Genomic DNA, 23,578 nt, shown 5'->3' with positions numbered 1-23,578 from the left:
TGTCTCTAAATATGGTTACATTTTGAGGTACTGGGATCTATGACTTCAACATATGAATCTTTGAAGGGACACAATTCATTTTACAACACTACTGTTTTTAAAAGAAGAAGAGTGTAAATGGCCAATGCAGAAGGTATATTGGAAAAAGAAGTATCTGGAAAGTATCCATATTAATAAGAGGTAGAAGAGTAGGTTGAGGAAGATATTTTAAAGAAGGAGATAATCAGTGGAATCAAAGGGATAAACCATTAAACAAGGATCTATGTAGACTGAATATAGCAAATGAATGTGGTGATGAAGCCATATGTGGTGACTATTTAGAGAACAGTTTATCGAGTAGAAGGCTGACTGAAGTGGGTAGAAGAGTATGATTAACTAAGAAGGAAGAGTGGAAATAGGAAAATAGCAATAAATGTTAGGGAGTAGAAGAATAAAGCTGGAAAGAAGGAACTGATATAGTAACTATGGCAGTAATTGTGCAGGACAAATGACAGAGTGACCTTTAGAATGCGGCTTTAGATTGAGCAAAGAAAATCATTTCAACAATACAAATGTGGACAGAAGATACAGACATAAGGCTATTGTCAAGAATATGGCTCACCAGACTTCTTTATCAGAAGAAAGCCAGTGTTCAAAGTCCTCTTAAAATTTTACTCAGGTAAGTTGACACTATAGCTGTAAGTATCAATGCAACTGCAATATCATGCTCAAAACCTTTATTAAATTTCTTGTTTTTCTTTTATACAATCACTATCTGTAAGTCTGTTTTAACATTATCAGTTTCTTCTGCCTACTAAAAACTACTCAGATTTTTTAAAAAATTAAATTGGAAGTGGTTATTTACCATAGCACATTATTTATTTGAATATATCTAATTTTAAGTATTATTTGTTTAAATGATTATATCCATTTAAATATTATTTATTAAAAATGTAATTATATTCTTACTTCTCTTGGTATGAAACTTCTTACATAAAAAAATTCTAATTTTTAAACACTCAGTTTTCCACTGTAATTTCAGGTTATAACGTATGAGAAAGGAGGGAACTTCTTGTTCTACAATCCAAATAGATACTGTTTAACATTTTCTGTATTTCCTTCTGGTTCAACTGTTATTAAAAAAACAAACTATCTTGCCCATACTTGTGCTATTGTTCTTTTGACTGTTGACCTTTCCTCTGACATTATATTATTAAGTGTACTGACACTTAAGCCACATCCTTTTAAATCAAGAAGGAAACATTTTACTATTGTTCTTTTCAATGATTATGCTTTTAAACTATTTTCATATTATTAGATGATTTTATCCAATTTTTATACTATTACCAAAGAGTTACAACACTTAATTCACTTGTAAAAACAAGGTACCCAATGAGAAGTTCCAGAGGAAAAAAATGAGTCTGCCTCCTAGAAAAATGATTTTTCTTTTAAGAACCATATTTAACATTTACTAAGTTTATAGTTTTGCTTACTTGTAAAATACTTTTCTATTATAATGCTATCAATTGCGGGTACTTTGGTATCTTAGAAGATAAAAAAAAAAAAGCTATCAGCAGTGAAGTCCTAGGAGTGGTTTGAGGAAGAAGGAGGCACTGGACTCCAACACGTGCATCTACACCAGGGGGAAACATCAGGGGAAGCATTTTGTAAGATGTATAAATGTCTAATCACTGGGTTATATGCCTGAAACTAATACAACATTATATGTTAGCTGTAATTGAAAAATAAAAATTATTTAAGAAAAGAAGGAGATAAAAAAATCAGCAAGAGGAAAATAAGAGGAAGCAGCAAATGAATAACGAAAACTCTGGAATTTGCAGAAATCAAAGTGTACCAAGAAGGAAGAATTGATCAACTGTGTGTTGAATGTTCTTAAGAGGTCAATAAAAGGACTGAAAACTCACCATTGGATTCACAAAAGAAGATCATCAGTGTTCTTGACAAGAGCACACTTTGTGTAATGTAGTGATGGAATGAAAACTGAATGAGAATTGAATTAGTTTATGAGATAATGAGAGGTCAGGAAGTAGAGCCAATGAGCACAAGTAACTCTTTTGCAAAGTTTCACCATTAAAGGGAGCAGAGAAATAGGAAGAGACCTGAAAAGGTAGTGAGCTCAATGGTTTTTAAAAATAACAGCTTTACTGAGATATGGTTCAGATATCATAAAAAGTTTGTTCTATTTATTTCATTTTTAAAAGTAAGAACAAATAACAGGATGTATTTATACTGTTGGGAATAAGCCAAAGGAGGAGGGAAACCTTGATGATAGAGATGGAGATGAAGAAATTACTGGCATAATGTTGATGGATGGAATCCAGCACACAGATGGGAGGGAACCTTAGCCGGCAGTACAGAGAGTTCATCCGTGTTGAGAAAGGAAGCAGAGTACATGGTACAAATGCCAGTACATAGGAGTCTCTGGAAATGAGAGCTTGCAGACTTCCTTTTGATAGCTTTTATTTTATTTGGTAAAGTTGGAAATGAGGTAATTAGCTAAGAGGGAAGATTAGAAGGAAGTGTTGGATATTAGAGAAGACAGGAAATATGAAGTCAGAAGAGTGTGACAGCAAATGGACTAGAAAATATAATTGCCTGACTATCTAAGGGCACACTTGGGTAATACATTTAAGAGTTATAAGTTAGAACTATTGTGTGTTTTTACCCTGTTGTGATCATCCACATGGTATAGGTAGGGAAAAGGAAAAAAGGATTTAATTTAAGCCATGGTTGGGGTTTTGTCAAGAAAGTATAGAGAAGACAAAGGGAATTAGAGGTTCATGCAAGGAAATAATGCTAAATGATAGAATTTAAGTCAGAGAAGAAGGTGTCTGAATTGTTGAGAGGAGGGGGAGCCAGTAGATTGTTGGAACAAGTGATATGGAAAGCAAGAGGTTGTTAGTGTTGAGACATCAGGATATTTGAAATTGCAGTTGACTTTGTTCATAATGTATTTTCCATCTGGAATCCTTCCCTGATTCTGCATGTCCTAGTCCCATTTACTTTTCTTGCTTCAGTCCTTAAACTACCCCCTTCATTAAATTTTCCCTAATTCTCCCAAGATAAAAGAAATCCTACCTTACCTGACTAGACAATTCTCCAAAAAGGAGAAACAGATGGCCAATAGATATATGTAGAGATGTTCAATGTCATTAATCATCAGAGAAATGCAAATTAAAACTACAGGATATCACTTCACACTTGTTAGAATGCTATCAACTATAAAGGAACAAATAATGAGTGTTGACAAGGATGTGGAGAAATGGGAATCGTTTTTGTACTCTTGGTGGAATGAAGATTGCTGTAGTCACTATGGAAAAACAGTATGGAGGTTCCTCAAATAATTAAAAATAGAACTGCCTAAAAAAAGCCCTGGCTGGCGTAGCTCAGTGGATTGAGCATGGGCTGTGAACCAAAGTGTCACAGGTTCGATTCCCAGTCAGGGTACATGCCTGGGTTGCAGGCCATGACCCATAGCAACCACAAATTGATGTTTCTCTCTTTCTCTCTCTCTGTATCTCCCTCCCTTCTCTCTCTAAAAATAAATAAATAAAATCTTAAAAAACAAACAAACAAAAATTAAAAAAAAATAAAACTGCCTCATGACCCAACAATTTTACTTCTGGGAATATATCTGAAGTGCTAGTTTAAAAGAATACTTGCACCCTGTGTTCACTGCAGAGTTAGTCACAATAGGCAAGATTTGGAAGCAGCGCAAATGCCCATCAGTAGATTAGTGGCCAAAAATTTGTGGTACATATGCACAATTGAATACTATTTGGCTGTAAAAAAAAAGAAGAAATTTTACTCTTTGTGACAGCATGGATGGACCTGGAGAACATTATGCTGAGTGAAATAAACCAGCCAGAGAAAGATAAACCATGTGACTTCACTCATATGTGAAATCTAAGGAAGAAAATGAATAAGCAAAACAGAAATAGACTCATAGAGAGCAGGCTGACAGCTGTCAGGGGGAAGGGTGGTTGCATGGCTGGGTGTAAAAGGTGAAGGGATTAAGCAAAACAACAGCAACAACTCACAGACACAGACAACAGTATGGTGATTGCCAGAGGGAAAGGGGTTGGGGAACTTAGAAGAAGGTAAAGGGGTTATAAATCATGTTGGTAGGAGAGACTTGACTTGATGCAGGGTGGTGAACACACAATACAATATACAGATGGTGTATTATAGAATTGTGTATACATCTGAAATGTATATAATTTTATTAGCCAATGTCACCCCAATAAATTCCATAAAAGAGAGCAAATTGTGGTAAGAATCAAAAAATTGGTTTTCAAAAAGCAGCCTTATGCTGGATAATTATAAATCAGAGGGATTAATGAGTCCAGGATGCTGCTAAATGGGGCATTGATAGACCAAGCTGAGCCAACCAAGTATTTCATGGACAATAAATTCAGGAGCATGCTCTGCGCCTAGTTTCCAGACTGTTGTCTCCCCTTAACACTGCACTCTGATGCTCATTCCCATTTGTCTCTTAGAAGCTACTTTTGGATATGTTTACTTCTTTAATTCCTGAAACAATGGACTTTGAGACTAAGAATAATTATAATAATTGGCTGCTAAGAATGCAATTTCAGAGTCTCATTTTTTAAGTTGTTTTTGTGTAATTTCAATTTGGTTTGGTTGTTGCCTTCCGCAATGTTCACAGCACAACTGAAGTCTTTAAATAAAAATCTATTTATTTTTAGCAAGAAAGAAAAAGAAACCTCACATTCCTGGAACAAGGAGCCCACAAGCAAAAAGCATTTAATATGTATTGGTGAGGCCCTCTGAGAAGGTAAGCATCACTTACTTCCTTGAAATTAGTCAAGAAATGGGTGATTGAAGACAGGGGGAAAGGGTTGTTGATCTTTATATATCTTTTTTCCTTTCCTGGCATTCTTCTGCTTTCCTGGAGGGAATAAACTGAGGATTGCTTTCCATTTGGCTACTGAAGTCTTTTCTTGGTAGTGACTGGTAGCAGAAGTGAAGCAGATTACCATCAAAGCCCGGGAGTTCGCCTTTCTGTTTTCCAGATCCACCTGGCTGACTCCTCTGTTACTCTTCTCTGCCTTGCTTAGCACAGACCAGAACTTTTCCTCTTACATCCTAACTTGAACTTCCTCCCTCCACTCTAGAATACCTACACATAAAATTCACACATGGTATTTTCTGTTTGATTTTACTTTTGTCACAAAACATTCTTTTTCTGATGTAACATTCATATCTTGTACTTATTTATATATTCAATTGTACAGTTAATGATAAAAATGTATCGCATTGGAATATTATGTATCCTGTGAGTAATAAAGCTATTATTAGAACCATGATGCATTTGTATATCTTGGTACGCCCATACTTACACCTATATCGACATGACAGTTATATATTTCTCTAGAGAAATACCTATTGACATATTGATAAATAAAGAGTTCTTTGTTACAACGTAAGCCTCATGTTTAAAATACATTTGTTGTTAAGGGAGAGAAAATTGAAATATTTAATTACAATATTTGAGTTTCTTGAGGCATTAAGACTTTTGCAATGATGAATAGGATACAGATACATGTATATTATCAGCATGTTTGGTGTTTAATCCTGAGGCTTTCAGTTCCTGCCTTTGCTGTTTGCCCAGGGCGGCAGGAAGGCATGGTCTGGGTTTGGCATGAACTGGACTTGGTCCAAGATAGAAGATGTCACATAAATAAAACACTAAATGGACTTGAAATGTGTTTCATCTTTGGCATGCTCTGATATTTATCTTTGTTCTGTCATCACTAAGTTTACCACACCTAACCCATGATGAGAAACGGTGGTGTATGAGTAGGTATAAAAACTCTCGTTACAGGATTCCTTGAGCATCTGTTTCTCCAGGATGACTTGTCTCCATTTCTAGGTTCCCAAATCATTACCATGAAGTTGACCTCTTTGTACTTGGTTGTGACACTTTGTGTCTTCTGCAAAGGTAAGGGACTAATGGAAAGAACCCTTTCTCATTTGATAGACCCATGGGTATATGTTCTCATTTGGTGTTGTCTACTTCCAACATTTTTCTCCTTAGAAAATCTTTCCTACATTTCAGAGTAGTATAATCAATGTAAAAAAAACACTGGAATTTAACCCTGTAGGATGTTATTTCAACTTTAACAAGCCTGTCTTAAGGAGATATATATTTATCTGCTTAGAAGTGTCAGTGAATAGGTTACTCAAGGTGCATATAGTGCTATTGTTTGTTACTCATTTTCATCATGGTTCACCCTTTAATGGCTATGTTGGAGTTACATCCACATTAAGACTAAAGACCAGCACTGTTAGTAATTTCTGTTGTCACAAATCATGAAACTATATCTAAAGGACTGGTGCATCCCTGAAAATATTTTTTGTAGGGAAAATTTCTTTAACGTCTTTCTCAGATATTCCAGTCAATTAATTTCTGAATTTAATTGAAAAGTAAGACATTATTAATTAATTTTGTTAATTAAAAATTCAGAACAATGAAAAAAATCTTTAGTTTCTGAATGGGGCAGAAGAACAAAAACATCCAAACAAAGGAAAAAGGCCTGCAAAAAGAAGATTCATTCTACATCTACTCTTAAAATCTATTTTCTAAATTTAGGGGTAGAGTATAATTTACTTCTCTCTAAGGAGCCAGAATAGAGGGGACTACAATTATTTGTTTTAAGAGAAAATACATCTATTCTTAAACTAACTACCTGGGAAATCATCTGATGGACCATTAGAAAATAGTTACTTTTTAAATAATGGTGATTTTCATAACCTTATATAGTATTTTGCTATATATTTTGCTTCTACTTTGCAAAACTTAAAATATTTTTTGCCTTTACCTAAATGTATCTCTTATTTGTTAAGTAACAGAGTAAAAACACATTATTTTCAAAGAAGTTATTAAATAATATATCACAATAAAAATGTTTTAAATGTATTTGCCCAAGTGTATTAAATTCACCAGAGAACTAGAGAATGCTTCTAAAATAATTTCTCAGATATCCATAATCATTCTAAGAAATGATTACAAGTATTTCAATAGAAATTTCATAGATTGGTGATTTACTGACAAAACTAAGAGTTTTTATGTATTTATTTATAAGCTTATTGTAGGAGACAGGAAATACCTGGAACTGCTCCTCCCAGAAACTCCAAGTGCTTTAGCTAAGGTGACTTTGTATTGCCCTTCATCAACGGGGCCCATGTGACAAACACAGATGTCTTTCCTTTCCAGTAGGTGACAGGACGGAAAGGCTTGAGAGCTGGAAGGGGAAGAAGGCAGATATTGAAGAGGCACCCATATAATCAATCAGAAGAAAAATTTGTATTGTTGAACCAACCATAACTGTATAGAAGAAAAATAAAAACAGTTCTTTGACTAATTGGAAAAACTAAAGTGATATGAGATATAGTTTGACATGAAGTAGATAAGGATATTTAATTCTTATTTTCCCCAGGATATTCCATCATCTCTCTAGATTAAAATCTATACAGTTGATTTTCTTTTTTCTTTTTTAAATCAAATTCACTATTTATAAACACATTAACTAGAAAATGTTTAGGGAAAATAAAATCAGGCAAAATTTAGATAAAAATACATTTTAGATTGAAAGCTGTAAAAGGTTTTAATAGTGTAAAAAAGATTGAAGTACTGATAATATTAATTTGTGGCTTTAATTTACTTGACCTTTTATTTCTAAGACTGAGTTGACACTGAAAACTTTCATTTAAGTATGTTAACAGGAAAAATGTATTACTTAGATCTATTTAGATGTTATTTAATAAATAAAAAACTCCAAAATAATAAATTAGTATTGAAATGTAACAATTATTTGGTACAAAAAGTATATGACTTACACTGAATTTAAAAGAAGAATGAAAACAAAAACATTCTCATTGACGTAAAAATATGCTATAGAGAAGTATAAAATGATCTGTTTCTACTTTTTTCATTTTTTATAGATGGTGAAGCCTCATTTAACAGCACAGAATCAGGTCAGTACCTTTCAGAAATTAATCTTGATTTAAAGATATCAAGGAGGTCTCTGAACCTGCTTTTGGAATCCAGAAGTATGTTTCCAGCTACACTGAGATATAATTGACATACTATGTAAGTTTATGGTATACAATGTGATCGATGATTTACTCTACATATATAGAGAAATGATTACTGAGTTAAGGTTAGTTAATACCTCCATCACCTCACATAATAACTAATTTTTTTGTGGTGGGAACGTTTAAGATCTACACTCTCTGTGACTTTTTAATATATAATACAGTGTTGTTAACTATAGTCACAATACTGCACAGTGGATTCTCCAAACTTATTCATCTTATAACTGGACTTTTTCACTTTTTATCAACATGTTCCTCCCCAACCCCAAAGCACTTGGCAACTACCATTCTAGTCTTTGTTTCCATTGAGTTAGATGTTGTTAGATTTCACCTATAAGGGAGATCATACAGTAATTGTTTCTCTCTGTTTGACTTATTTCATTTAGCATAATATCCTCAAGGTTTACACATGTTGTCACAAATGACAGTATTTCCTTTTTTATGGCTGAATATTATCCCATTCTTTTAGCCATCGTCTATCAATGGTCACTTAGGTTTCTTCAATATCTTGGCTATTGTGAATAATGCTGCTATGAACACTGGGGTACAAATATCTCTTTGGGATAGTGATTTCATTTTTTTTGCTGGGTCATATGGTGGTTCCATTTTTTATTTATTGAGGAACCTCCAAACTGTTTTTCATAGTAACTGTGCCAATCCATATTTCCACCAACAAAGAATACAGAAAATTTATGTGTTTCACACACACCTGATTTGTGAGTGAATTATCAGGACTCCTTGCTCATTTATCACACATAATTGTACACTCCTCAGACAGAATTTTGATCAATGTTATTCACTCTGTATTCACTATGCTGAGAACAGTGGCTGCAATGGGACAAGCAGTCAGTGTACACTTGTTTTGAATTAATAAAATAATTTGGAAACATAGGTATGACTTTTTATGTATATCCAAATCCTTTACAAGGTATACTTTCCGAAATGAACCAGAGATATCCCATCTTACCCAAAAAGACAAGGGACTTCTAAACATAGTTTAACTTTTTTTTGAGGACATCAAAATGAATACCAATGATCATATTACGTATCATGCAGTGGTGCGCTTGGAACGTACTGATGCGTACAAGACAGTTGGTCCCTACTCGAGAGATGGTTTCTGAGTTCCTGCATGTGCTTTTGAGTTGACTTTCTGCCTCTCTTAAACATACAGCTTTATGTGCTCATACGATCATTATGTCTACTTTTTTTTTGTACCCAACTCCAATTCTTATTTCAGTCTGTTGCGGTGAGAACACCATTGATCCAAGCTTATTAACAGTGTTTGTGATAAGAGAGTGTACTTTGAGGGAGGCCCTGTGAAATTGTTCCTGATGGGTAAAAATTCATCAGTGGGCTTTATGATAACTTTGTTTGTTGCAAGAGGATTTGAGGAAGATTTTGATTGCAACTTATATTTTAGAGAGAATCTTCCAGGTATTTAATCTATATGGAGAATATGTAATTGTACATTTTTAAGAAACATTTATATTAAGTGTCTCCAAATCATATTGCTAAGCCATTTCTTCACTCTCTGACAAAATGTGTATGCATGTACTTGTGTGAGTAAGTACATGCAATTTGGTTTTGGTGACAATTGATTAGCACACACAGGAAACCCTTTATCTTTTAACTGGCTGTGTTTCCTGTTTGTCTTAATTTACACCAATAGGTCAGAGATAGGTTTGCTGACCATAAATCCTGGATTTTTCAGGACAGTTCCAATAGTTAGAAATTTGTCTTAGTATCCAACCATATGCTGACTTTCTACTTCAATAATATAATCAGTTTGGGTTTAGGAAATTTGTAGAGATTATAGAGTATGGAGAAACACTAAAAAAAAAATAACCAACGGATCTGCAATCCATTAAGTCCTAAAATAAAAATATTACCCAAAGTATTTTTTGAAGTTTCTTGAATATGTAATCAATATGCAACTTTATACAAAATTCTATTACCATACTTAAGTAGTATTTAATTTCACATAATTACTAAGAAGATTCTTTTGAATACTAATGCTTTGATGTTTTTAGTAAAGTATCTTTATATCTCTAAATCTAATTTAAAAGTGTGCTTATATGTAAATTATGTTATGTGTTGTATTTACTCTTATTGTGAATCTTTGACTCAGCTGTATGTACTATATAGCTTGACAAGTTTGCAAATGTATATGCTATTTATTTAAACATGAAAACGATTCACCTTTATTCATAATAATAACCCTTAAGTCATTTGTAAGCCATGTGTATATTAATTTTATGGGATCCAACTGTAAAACAGCAATTATGGCCATCTGTTTCAAATTAAGTAAATTTAGTTCTATAGTATTTTTGTCACATTAAAAAATCCTTTAATTAAAACATCTGAATTTCACTAACTGAATAATAATTAATGCTTTGAGGTACCTTTTCAGTTATCCCAGAATTACTGTATTTTGCTGTGTTCTAATTCATGCCTCTAGGCTGTGCTCCACACTGGCTGGAGGACAGGCAGAGGTATTCCTTTTATAAGGGTGCCCTGGAGGGGTACAAACATACCAGGGTCAATGGGTAATTACATATTCATGCCTGAGTACTGAATTCAACGAGCACATCTGTGGGAGCACCTCCCCAAAACAAGAAATGGCTGTAATCAAGACTGACTTTCTCTTGGAAAATCTGTCAATGCTCTGCTAATGACAGCAACTCTCCCCCCCACCCCCTTCTTTCTTTTCAGATGATGAAATAGCTCAAAGCAGTTCAGGTAAATTTCTTGCTTTTCTTTTCTTAAACTGTTTATACTAAATAATAATAACACAGCAATGGTACTTTTCTTTGAAAAGAAGGAATGTCTTCCTGGAAAAATCAAAACATTTAATGAAATATTCCTTATTATTACAAAGAAACATACTCTAGTGTATTTTTGTATAATTTGGATCCAACATTTTAATATTTAATTGGTTATTTTAAAAGATGGTGGCATTTGAAATGGAAATTTGCTCCGGTTCCTAGCTTTTCTACAATCACTCAAACCCCTAAGAGAAATGTGGATGTACATTTTACTTCTACTTTTATTAACAGAACGTGCTTTCATTCTGCATGCTGGGATTAGTTCCTTAGTGATCTATTTTAGTTAAAACTGAACTAGCCCCGGTAGCTTTATTACTGATTCCTTTGGACAATTGAATATCACTGAGTATTATCCACTATTTTATTTCCCTGCCCATCAAAAGGAAAAGTAAGCCACAGCAAATCAAGACTGCTTTCATGGAATTTTTCTTAACTCTAACAATAGTATTTTTTTGCTAATGTCAACATAGATTTAATTTCATTCCAGTCTAATGTATACACTAATTAAAATAGCCCAAGATTATATTTATACATTTTTCTTACAGTGTATTTTATATCTCTGTGTCTTTCTACAACCTAAATACAATAAAAGATAATTGCAAGATGTTTTCATTGTGGTGAAATGCAAGCAAAGAATAAGCAGCAGGTCCATTGTCCTGTGTAGACAGTGATCACTTCTCTAGAACCACACACGGACCTCACAGGTTCTCTCAACGCGATATAGCAACCGCTTGTCTACTTGAAAGCTGATTGTTAATTAGAATAATTTGAGGCATATGAGTCTTTAGCATTCTCCTAAAAGTCTTCATTCAAGAAATTAGAGTGAGGCAAGGGAGCTCTTGGAATTCCATTTTCTCCACGGGGCAAGGGTGGAGGAACAAAATCATGTCTATTTCTCTTTTCTAGTCCATTTTATGATCCAAAGTATAGGCTAACTCTTCCAAAAATTTGTCAAAAGTGTGCAAAAGTAGTATGACCTTACTTTGAAATGTACAAATATATTCTACTTCTCTTTGAGATATGAAATAGAGAAACACATTTTATTTATTTTTAAGCATTGTATAGACAACCTCTCTTTAAGCAAAGTTAAGGCAGTGTGCATCTTGCTTGAAAAAAGAGTTTCTTGGCAGATTTTACCATGTGATCTTGTGCAAGTTATTCCACCTCTTTTAAATGCCAGTTTTCAGATCTACAAGTGAGAAACAATAATAGTATCGGTACTTACCTCATAAGAGAGTTGTGAGGATTAAAGGGGTTAGGCACGTAAAGGAGGTGGTACATACATGAAACCTACTGGCCATTACTACTAGTGGCTCCAGTGGCAATATTATTTTAAGCAAATTTTATATAATAAAATCAAAAGGGATAAAATGGTTGATAGGAAGAAATGTGGCAATGGCCAAAATCAATGGTCTGGCTAAGATTCCAGGCTATTTATTTCAACAATAGAATAAATAAATTCAGAGGAAATGTTGGCCTAACAAAATGAAGGATCTCTCTGTGGGGTTGAACTCAGGAGAGGTGTGGTAAGTGTAGTGAATACTATAGTGAATTTAATAAGTGAAACAAAATACTTCTGCATGAGTTTGATTTTACAAGTTTGGTGAGGAAAATGAAATATATTAAAAGATACTGTCTTTCCAATTGAATATTAACTATGTGCCAAAACTGCACTAGGTGCTCTCATCTCATTTAATTAATAACCATATTATGAAATATTATCTTATTCACATTTATTTTATAGTCTCCATTTAATAGAGATAAGGAAATTTGGATTCAGAAGTATTAAATAATTTTTTCAAAGCAATCCAAAGGCACAGACAGGAGCAAGAATATAAGTGCAGGTCTACATAGCACAAAAAGTTTACCAACATTTCAAAGAAGTAGAGAAACAACTCACAAGTTTTCTAAAGTAAATAATCTTAAAAAAGAAGAGGGAGTCTCTTTTCCTTTATTTTCAATAGGAAGAATTAAGTCTTATTTTTAGTTGTATTTATTTTTACATATTCATACTTTACTTACAAATCATGCATTTCATTTCTTTGTCTAGTCAATGACCAAAATGCATGTCCTTTATAACTTTACAGAAATAGTGTTTTAATTAAGGCATTATTACTTCTAAAGTATTTTAATTTTATTCTAGAGATTTAAAAAAAGTGTCAATGGTATGACAGAAGGCATAATACACCTCATGGAATGTAGTATATATTACTTTAACAAGAGGTTTTCATTGATGAATGAATTTTCTAAATAAATATCAGTTGGGGGTCCTCTGTGGTTTAGGCACTGTTCTAGACACCTGGGATGTCTCAGCAAATAAACCAGGCAAAAGAAATGTGAGTTTATGGGGCTTGAAATGTAAAAGGAGAAAGGTATATGACACGGTGATGAAATCTGGAACTAAATCATGTAATAATGATTAGGAGTGTGAGAATGGGGGTGAGTTTGCAATTTTAAATTTTCAGAGTATGCCTCATTGAGATGGCTTTTTAGCTAATGCTTGAGGTGAATGCTACAATTAATTTATGCGTAAATACTTTATAATTTTTTCTTTGAAAAGGTAGAGAAAAGAAAATTAGGTATGTTATCTTAATATTACCAGCTATTACTGAGCCAAGGACAGTGTGGATCCAACCCAACATAGTATGTTGATGGGGAAGGCTCAATGCTGAAACTTGGCGCTTGGTAATAGAGAAGGACGCAGACGGGGAATTCTCTGCCCGTCTGTGAAAAGAATTTCTAGGACACACCAGTTACACCTTCCCAGCTCTATACATCTTTCTTCAAGTCTTAGAACTAAGACAAAAAGATATGGATATGGCAATTATGTCATTCAGTCATATATGTTGTTTTGAGTGCTGCCGGAATAACTGGACTTATACAAAATGAAACCCGGCTTTTCATAGTGTCACAATCAAATCACCTTATTGCATTAGTAATGCTGTCTTCAAATAAAATATCCTGTTACTCACATTAGGTGACTTACCGGTTGGAGGTTTGTCTTTTGATGACTCAAACAGAAGAAAGAAATCTCTTGTGGCTTCACTCTTTATCACTAAAATGGTTCTCCAGGGAAGGCTGAAGACAGGTGGACAGACCACTGTGATACCGAGAGTTTAGAGTTAGACAACAGCCCAGCAGGTTGTTGGGCAGTTTCTGTTGGAGAAATAGGCTTACCTAAGAAACCAGTGGTTTTTTTTCCTCATTTGGGAGAATCTGATAATCTTTTACTTGCCGTGCATGGCCTTAATAGTAACAGTGGAATTCTAATAACCTAAAGTCACTAATTCCAGTGCCATCGAAGCTGATGAATTCCATCTCTAGAGAATTTTGGCAAAGATGTTTCCATTAAACTTAAGTTTTCCTGATACTTTTTTATTTATTTTCTCATCTTTCTACCTAGTACTATTATGATGGTGATCAGTCATTTTTATAATGTATCAATTACAAATTTGAAAAGATTCCTGGACCCAATTTAGTGCAGTGTCTTTCTATTCAAGTTTCTGTCTGCAACCAAAAATCATGTTCTATACCAGGACTTTATCCTTAACCTTGTTAGTCAGTTTGCTGAGTAATATTATAAAGCAGGTTTCTAAACAGTTTGAAGTCTAGCAATTTTGTTTTGTCTGGAAAAAAATTAAATTTCTCTAGGTGAGGCATATCCTTTCTGGTTCAATATACCTCTCCCTACTGACCAATTTAAATGTTTACTTTACCTGCCTGGTCCCTGAAATATCTCTATTTCATATCTCTACAAAAATGAGAAAGAATGAGTTCCAGTGAGGAAAATAACTTCAATATTTCATATGAAAATTTAACATTTGAGTTTGGTTGCAGATAACTGAAAAGGGAGAAACAGCTTTGGGTGTAGGGACGCAGTTGAAATATTTTCAGGAGGGATGCAAAGTTTCCTCTCTGCCCAGTCATTGGTTTTGGGACTGACAAACTGAGTATGACTGATAACTATTTGCTCTTGTTTACAACACTGAGATGTTTAATTGTTTGCTCATGTTATACAAGACACAGTGAAATGTTATCTTACATGTCCACACTGCTTCAGTTTTCTCATGGAATTCTCTCAAACCTCATGGTACCCTGGTTTCCATGCACACCCCTGATTACAACTGTGCGGAAGTATATATGGGAAGATATATGGAGAGGAGGGGGAATATACATTTGAAATATAGGCCTTGTTTGACCAGTGTATAGAGTATAATTTGTTGAATGATATGGATGACTCAACTTTTCCCTGATGGTGATTGTATTTTTGTGTGGTGAAGGAGACCAGTGCAGCAGGTGGTCTTGCCAACAGTGTGTCTGGTGGTATGGATTTTGGTTGCACTGCTTCAAATCAAAATGAAATTGGTAGCAGCCCATCTGGCCCACATTGATTTGATGTGAGTGCAATAAATGGATTATCTGACTCTAATTCTGCTGTCAGTGGAAAAGATATTTTAAGGTGGTCCTTAGTTTCTTCTTTGGACAGAAAAATCATGAATTAGTAAAACAGGGATTGGTGGTGGTGTTTTTGACAAATACAGACATTGTTAGAGGAATTCATAGGAAAGATTTTTGAGTTATCTTTGATTCTTAAGGGATCTGTGTTAACTTCAGTAGCAATTAAAACATTTTAATAAAGAGACATGTAGATTTAATACTTTTATGAAGGAGTGTGGACCTGGAGGAGAGCTACCCAGTTTCTACCGTCAGTGTTTCCCTCTAACCTTCTGTGGACTTTGGGAAAGAAACTTAAAGTCTCTTGTTCCCAAGTTTTGTCATAAGAACAGAAACATTTTAGTCTCATGTTTCTCTAAGACTTCTGCAAGGCTAACTTTGTAAATGCTGTTACTCATATTTTAACTAGTTTCCTTGAAAAACAAAAGTCAGAAAAAAGATTTACTAAAGTGTGGATAAGTAGAAATTTATATTCAAAAATTAAAGTGGGTAAAAAAGTATGAACAATAAAGTACAATAAATCTAGTTTTTTGTGTGTGTCAGAGCTATTTATCTGAAAAGATGTGGAAATTGGTGGAAACACAAAGAACAGCAAGAAGTTCATTGGTGAATCCGTGGGCTCTGGCTCCCATGACAGTGGCTCAGGATTTCTGATCCAGACTCTGTGAAGAAAAAATACAAACCATTTACATCCTTTGCTTCATGCTCTTGATAACATTTAATTTTCCATTTGCCTTTTGATTTTGGACTTGGTGGTAAAAGAAGGGTGAATTTGGATTATGTGGAACTGGCGTTAGTGGTCTTGAACAAACAGGTTGTGTTTAAAAATGAAATAGGGAACACTGGAAAATCAGTTTGCAGTGATTACTCTTCAGGCTTGTGTACAAAAAAATTAACACAAAAACAGCTTAATCATTTTGTATTAAATACCATATTTCACCATGTATAATGCACACTCACATTTTTGTGCTCATTATACACAAGTTATTATACCCTTTATTATACTCATGGTATGTAATCACTGTACCCATGTATAATGTGCATCTTTATTTTTCTTTGAAAAAGTTGGGCAAAAACATGCCCATTACACACAGCAAATACAGTAGGTGTCACGAGCTCACCTGACTGCAGTACCTCTGCACCTCTCAATACTTCAGATAATTTAGTTCATTGCTTTTGGTGTTGGAAAAGTTTATATATATAATAACATATATAAAATATATATAGAAATTTATATATAATATTGTCTATTTCTATATATATATTCCCAGTAAATCAATAATATTTCCTTATGTGTTCCATACTGAATAGAGCTTCTAAGTGCTTCTTCTCTCCAAGTATTAAAGTTTAGGTGACCAACTGCATATTTGAATCATTTTCATGAATAAGAGCAAGTAAATTATATTTCAAGACAACTTGAATAAAATATAATGCAACTTCTTTATCATTTAGATATATTATTTTATAATTACTTTATAGAGTTAAATCTATTTGTACTCAATCCTAGTGAAGATAACCTGTTGCAAAGAGAAATGGCTTCATTTTAAGTAAATGCCATTGTGAAAAAATATGTATAAATTTATTTCAGAATATTTACTTTTGTTATTGTTGTTATTGTTTCATTCTGCTCGCTTGTAGATCTTTCTCTAAGATTTCTTATAAATTCACTTGGTTACATAAAAGGGTCAGTGCATTAGAAATAAAAAATTGTGGGAGACAAATGTTAAAGTCTACAGATTTTTTCTCTTTGATCAGAAAAATTAAATTTTCTTTGTAAGATAATTAAATTACTAATATTATATAGTAGATTGGTTTGATATAATCTACCTTGGACCTGTATTTGTACATGATTCAAAATGTATAAGCTCTTAATGATTTTTGAACCTACTGTGGCTGATAGTTCCAAGAAAAAATAAGGATTTCAAAGACAATCATGTATGTGACCTTGGAAAATCATAGCTCTCACAAAATGAAGCCATATATTCAGGATAAACAAATGCTCATTTATGGTTTTCAATACTAACTTCTAAATTCTCATATAGATGTCCAAATATCTTGTATATTTAAAATCAGTTTGTGTTCTGAAACTGAAATAATCTACTCATTGTGTTAAATAGAAAAAGGATCTCATATTCCAGAAGCAACTCCAAAATACTCAGAAACAGATGCCATTATTGGTAAGTAAAAATTATTCTGATTTCTATCCATATTTTTATGACCAAGCTACTCAGTATCTAATGAAGACAAAGTAACCAAGATTTGAAACTATAATAGTTTAAAAAAATTGCCCATTATCTATCTATCTTATCATTATATGTTTGAATGACATCACATTGGTGCTATTTTTACACAAAGATACATACATTCATACCATATACACATAAATATGTATGCACATGCATATATATGTTTGTATACATGCATATATGTATAGAAATAAATAATGGAATTCATTATACCCATTTGATATGTGGTAACCTATTCAGACAATATTAGAAAAACTATCAGCACAAAAAGGAAAAGCAATTAAACAGACCACAGCTTCCCTCCATAGATCCCTCCCCATAGTAAGGGCATTTTCCCTTTCCTGAGGGGAACAAGATTTTTTTGGTTACATCTATTTTATTTTATGCCATTATAAATGAGAACTACAATAAACATCTTTGTACATACAGTCTTAGAGTGGCTATGAAATAGATTCCCCATAGTGAGATTGCTGAGCTAGAAATATGTATATTTTAATTTAAATTTTAATAGACATTATAAAAATCCCTTCCAAAAAGGTGTCAATAATTCACATTTCCAAGTGCAATTTCTCTGCATCCTCACCAGTAGTAAGCATTAGTACTTTCAAATTTTAGCCTTATCCTACAGGGTACATGAAATCTGTAAAAGCTACTAGAACTACAAAGGGAATTACAAGAAATAATGAATGAATGCATAAATCGTGGAACAGAATGTTTTTTATTCCTGTTTTGTTTTAGCCAGATAGCCAGCTTTGGGCATTCCCAAGGACTCAGGAACTGCTTTCAGAGTATTTGTGCAGTATGTGAAAAAGTCAAGTGCTGAATGAAGGGGGCGACTGTGAGGATAGAATCTTCCAGTCATTTTTCTTATCTTGGTACATGAACACATTAAAAAATCAGAACTACAGAGTACATTAATTTCTTTAAATAATTATGAGTATTCTCCAAATATCTTGTAGGTGAAGCTTCCACTTGGGGCAAAGGAGCATACAAAGCTTTCAACGGCCGCATCTTCTCCTTTGAGTCGTCGTGCGCGTACACTTTCTGCCGCCACTGCGCTGACTCTGGAGATTTCAATATTGAGATCAAACGGGGCAATGAGAGTGAGATTGAAAAAATAACGGTTATGATTGACAGTAATGACGTCTCTATTTCTGGCGATGCCATCTTAGTTAATGGAGAAAGGTAAACATCACAGTGTTTGGATAAATGCTATAGAATTATTTAAAGTAAACTGAGGGAGGAGGTTAAATGAAGAAAAGATGGTGAGAGATGGTGCACTCTCTTCTTGTTTTAATGCTTGGGTTGATATCTTTAGTAAATTTCTGGAAAGGAGTTTGGTAAATATATAAGACTGAGATAGATGTTGGATCATAAGATATATTTACTTCTACAACAAGGTGGAAAAAAGGGTGATTCTGCTGTTTGACTATTACGAGCATCCTGATTTTGGTCAACATGCATATTCCATAAAACTGTTGAAAGAATATTTCAATTTTCATTTGTATGTCTAACATTAAATATAAATTTGAGATTTACAATATATTGGGCTAAGATTTTCAGACATAGAGATTCATGTTTGGAAGGGATAACACATTTGAATATTTACCAGGCTAATAAAATGTGGCATGATAATTTACTTGCAAACATTTCAGATTATTTCATCACTATTTTCTTATACTGAACCAATGTTTGCTGTTGTTATTGTTGTTCATTTCTCCAAAGTCCCAAAGATGTATTCATTGTTCTTTAGAAGTATTTCCAACATTGGGATGAGAACCATGCATCTCTTCTTCTGCAATGATATAACAAATAAAACTTTAATATTTATTAGATAGCATTTCTAAATATAGAAAAATGAATTATCAGATAAACATGCTATAATATTTCTGACCTGTATATATATTTGTGTTTCATACTTTTCAGTGTACAGCTGCCATATAACAATAAGCTGATTCACATTAAAAAATATGGAGAATATAATATCTTGAATAGCCGTAGAGGAATTTTGTCTTTAATGTGGGACAAAAATAACAAGCTCTCAGTAAGTTTATGTATGATTTTCTCATAATCTTGTGCCTTCTGTTCTTTGCTCTTAATTATAAAAAAAGTACATTAGAAAGAAAATAAAAGCTAAAGTTTATTGAGAAATATCTATGTACTTGTCACTGTACTATCCATTATCTTAATATTGAAATACATACTATTAATCTCATTTTAAAGATGATGGAATTCAGGAGACTCAGGCTAGTGAAAGTTAAATAACCTGCCCAAAGGTACATAGGAAGTGCTGGAGTCTGACTTATTTCAAATCTAGAGTCAGATCCTTCGAGGGGAAAATACCCTTTAGTACATCCCTAAGTAACCAGCTTAGATAAAATTAAATACAAAGAGCCATGTTTCTTGGTTTGGGTAAATTTTGTCTTGAGATATTTTCAATATTTTAAAATATATACACATAAATTTCTTTTAAAGCTCACTCTTCACAAGCAGTATCCAACCTGTGGTCTTTGTGGTAATTTCAACACCACTCCAGGTAAGATTTCAATGTATTATGTACAAGAAAATTGCTTCTCAAAAGTAAATTATAAAGTAATGGCTCATATTTGAATAAGTGTAACAAAATTTGCATTTTTGAAAAGAATGAAAATTTGTTAAAATAAATATATGTACATATTTCTCGAGTCTATGTTTATCTTGAAAATTATGTGTATATGTAATGAATATTGTGAACCAGACATTGCTTTCTTTTTAAGGAGAAGATATCAATGAGCACATTGCCAATAGCAAAATTACTGGTGATTGCCCCAAAGCTCTTAGTAAAAACTATGAAGTTTGTGAAGATGGAGTACAGGTAAGGAATTAATATTTCATCAAGTAGCAAATTTCAGCAATATTCCCCTTGGTTTTAATTAAGATAGCCAGCATCCTTTCTAAGCACTCATATCTTAATCTCGGAATTCTGCAACAGCTTCCTCTCCAATGTCCCTGTAGTTTGTTTCTCAGCTTTAGTTTAACTATAGATGATAAAATAACTTTTTTCCTATAACATTATTAGTGTGACAGTTCTGATTTCTTTGCATAGTTGCCACGAGTAAACATCCCACAATATAGTTTTTCCTATAAGTCAGTCTACAACCTTGCTCAGGTCCTCTGACCTGGGTCTTAGGAACCGAAAACTCTAGGCCACCTCTATGGCCACCAGCCCTACAGGTAATGCCAGCACCAAGGAATAACAGTGAGTCAACACATGTGACTCTGCTATTCATTCAGCTTTTACTGATGCAAGTTCAATCTCAATCAATAACAATGGATCAACAGCAATAAAACTCAGAAACAATCAGTCATAATATCATACAAGAGAATTGGGGGATAATGAACCTAAGTCTCAAGAGTCCAGATCAGGTCCAGGTCTGGGAGGCAGTGGGGTGCTCCACATCTTGCAAGGCAGAGTCAGAGGGTTGGGGTCATGGTGAGTTCTTCCTCCCAAGGTGGAATGTGCGGGATGTCTCAAAGTGACTCACTCTTGGGATGGATTGCCTGTAGTCTGAAGTCCTCTGCTTATATACTGTTGTATGATGCAATGTTGTGTCAGCTTCTGATCAACACATGTGGTTTCATGCAACCTGGATAGGCACACGTGGTTTATGCTGCTCTACTGTGCATGCTCTGAGAGGGGGTGTTACCCTTCAGATAAACACATATTGTTTACCACATTGCACTGTGCACGCTCAGGTGATTGCATTATCACTCTGAGTAGTTACTCTACTGTGCAAGCCATAAACATGGCTTGCCTCAATGCTATCTTAGTTGACAGGACTGATGCCATCTTAATTCAGTCTTGCTCTCCACAGTGGTATTTTAATTTGTCCATAAATTGACAAGCTTTACCTCTCCACTGTTACCTCTTGATAGGTACTAACTTGACTCTTATAGTTTAGAAATCCATGAACCGTGTCACTAAGAACTAATTTCTGCACTTGCTTCTTTACTTTTGCTCCAGATAGCTAATCTCAATTGTCATCCTTTGTATCCTTTACTTTCTTTAAGAAAAAGCTTACAGGTAGCCCTGACTGGGTGGTGTGCTTGGTTGGAGCATTGTCCCCTACACCAAAATGTTGTGCGTTTGATCCCTAGTCAAGGCACATGCAGGAGGCAGTCAATTGATATTTCTCTCTCTTTCTCCTTTTCTCTTCCCCTAAAAAATTAATAATAAAGAAAAATATTTATAGGTAATCTTTTTGGTTATAACACTTGAAAATAATCATCACTTACTCTGAATTTTCCAACCTCGTGTAATTCCATTATGTAGAATTTGATAGAGTTATTTGATGACTGAATGAATGTTCACATATTCCTGTTTCAATCTGGAACAAAATTCTCAAGATCAAGATATGTGCTGATAGAAGAGATTTTTGTTTTAGAGAAAATGGGTGTTACATCTATAATCATCTTGTAGCAAACCAAATTAGGCCATGAGATTATATCAATGTAAGATCATCTACTATCTTCCTTTGAAAACTTCCCTGATCTTTCCAGTTAGAATGCCTTCTCTTTCCTTTGTTACCCTATGCCACTCACTGGCACTTGTGGTAAGATACCATCTATAATAATTTCCCATGTTTTTTCTCATATGTTTTCTATAAGATTATGTATGAGTTCTGTAATCATGTCTTAACTGTTGTAGTAGTTGCATATTTTGGGATAAGTTACTCCTTATTGATTTAAAATGTTAGCTGAATACATATATAAATTTGTATTAAGCCCATAAAATAGAGTGATATATCTTGATCTAAAGGAACCTATAATCTAGTGAGAAAGATATGCAAAGGACAATAGATGAAGAAATAATCTTCAAAGATTTTATTTTGGTTCATTTTATAGAGTTTACTTGGTGCAAATTGTGCATTTTTTTTTTTGGCAATAGCTTTCCCATTTCCTGAAGAAGAAAAAAAAAGAGTCCATGGTTAAAATAGAAAACAGTTATGCGGTATTTAAAATATACTGAATTTTGAACTTTTGGTGTTAGTTAATATGTCTTTATTTCCTTAACCAACATGAGAACAAATATGTTGTTTCCAGAGCAAACTCACATAACCCACACCAAGTAAAACAGAGTCACTGTGTTTTACTGTCATCTGTTTACTCATCAAATATAAGCAGACAAAACAAATGGCCAACGTCCTTCTGTCTACTGTGGTTTCAATAATTTATCATCCAATTTCTGACATTTACTGATCTCTCCTTTTCTCACCTCTTATTCTTTCTCAATTCTAAATTTCATGTCACCTTTACAGAATTTTAGATGAGTTCAGGTACCATTTTTGAAGTTGTTTTATAGCAATCCAAATGCCAGAAACTAAGTATCCTTTTAGGAGTAACTGTACCAACTGTAATACTTCAAAACCCTTCACTTCAACCAGCAACCAACAACTCCCTGTCAAAGTGACAGGGTATTACACAAACAAAAAGTGCTCCTGAATTTATCTCTTCTGAAACATTCATTTGACTGCCCATTTTCTTATGATTTAGTAAAACTTTGTTTTATTTTACAGCACTGTAACAAAATTATTGGAGCCTACTTTGAGAAATGTGGAAAGGTTAATGCTTTGTCCAGTGACTACAAAATGATCTGCATTGATGAATACTGCCGACAAGGAGACAAGAAGTCCACATGTGACACTTACTCAGAACTGTCCCGTCTTTGTGCCGCAGATGGTCCTGGCACCTATGAATCCTGGCGAGAAGATTCTGATGTGGATTGTGGTAGGTTTGTCATTTTATTGTAGATTCCAAATCAGAGAGTACTATACAGGGATGAGCAAAAGCAGGTTTACATTGTCTGCCCATGAAACACAGTTTATTCTTATATTATTATTAATTATTGTATTATTTTCCATATGAACAACTATAAACCTATATTTGCACACC

The 23,578-nt window shown here is 33.7% G+C and overlaps 1 protein-coding gene across 1 annotated transcript in view; it reads left to right on the top strand.

Moving 5' to 3' along the window:
• Positions 1-5,913: 5,913 nt before the first annotated feature.
• Positions 5,914-23,578, top strand: part of MUC19 (mucin 19, oligomeric) — a 110,732-nt gene continuing 93,067 nt past the window's right edge. The window contains 9 exon segments of the mRNA XM_045829423.1: positions 5,914-5,965; positions 7,969-8,076; positions 16,496-16,556; positions 17,517-17,578; positions 18,607-18,832; positions 19,574-19,691; positions 20,123-20,183; positions 20,404-20,501; positions 23,203-23,413. Of these exon segments, the coding sequence (XP_045685379.1) occupies positions 5,914-5,965; positions 7,969-8,076; positions 16,496-16,556; positions 17,517-17,578; positions 18,607-18,832; positions 19,574-19,691; positions 20,123-20,183; positions 20,404-20,501; positions 23,203-23,413 (997 nt within the window).

Source organism: Phyllostomus hastatus, unplaced genomic scaffold, assembly GCF_019186645.2.
Source record: "Phyllostomus hastatus isolate PE091 unplaced genomic scaffold, TTU_PhHast_1.1 phas_scaffold_93, whole genome shotgun sequence".
Lineage (NCBI taxonomy): Eukaryota > Metazoa > Chordata > Mammalia > Chiroptera > Phyllostomidae > Phyllostomus > Phyllostomus hastatus.
The sequence above is the reverse complement of the archived record's forward strand: the minus strand, read 5'-3'. Positions and strand labels throughout refer to the sequence as shown.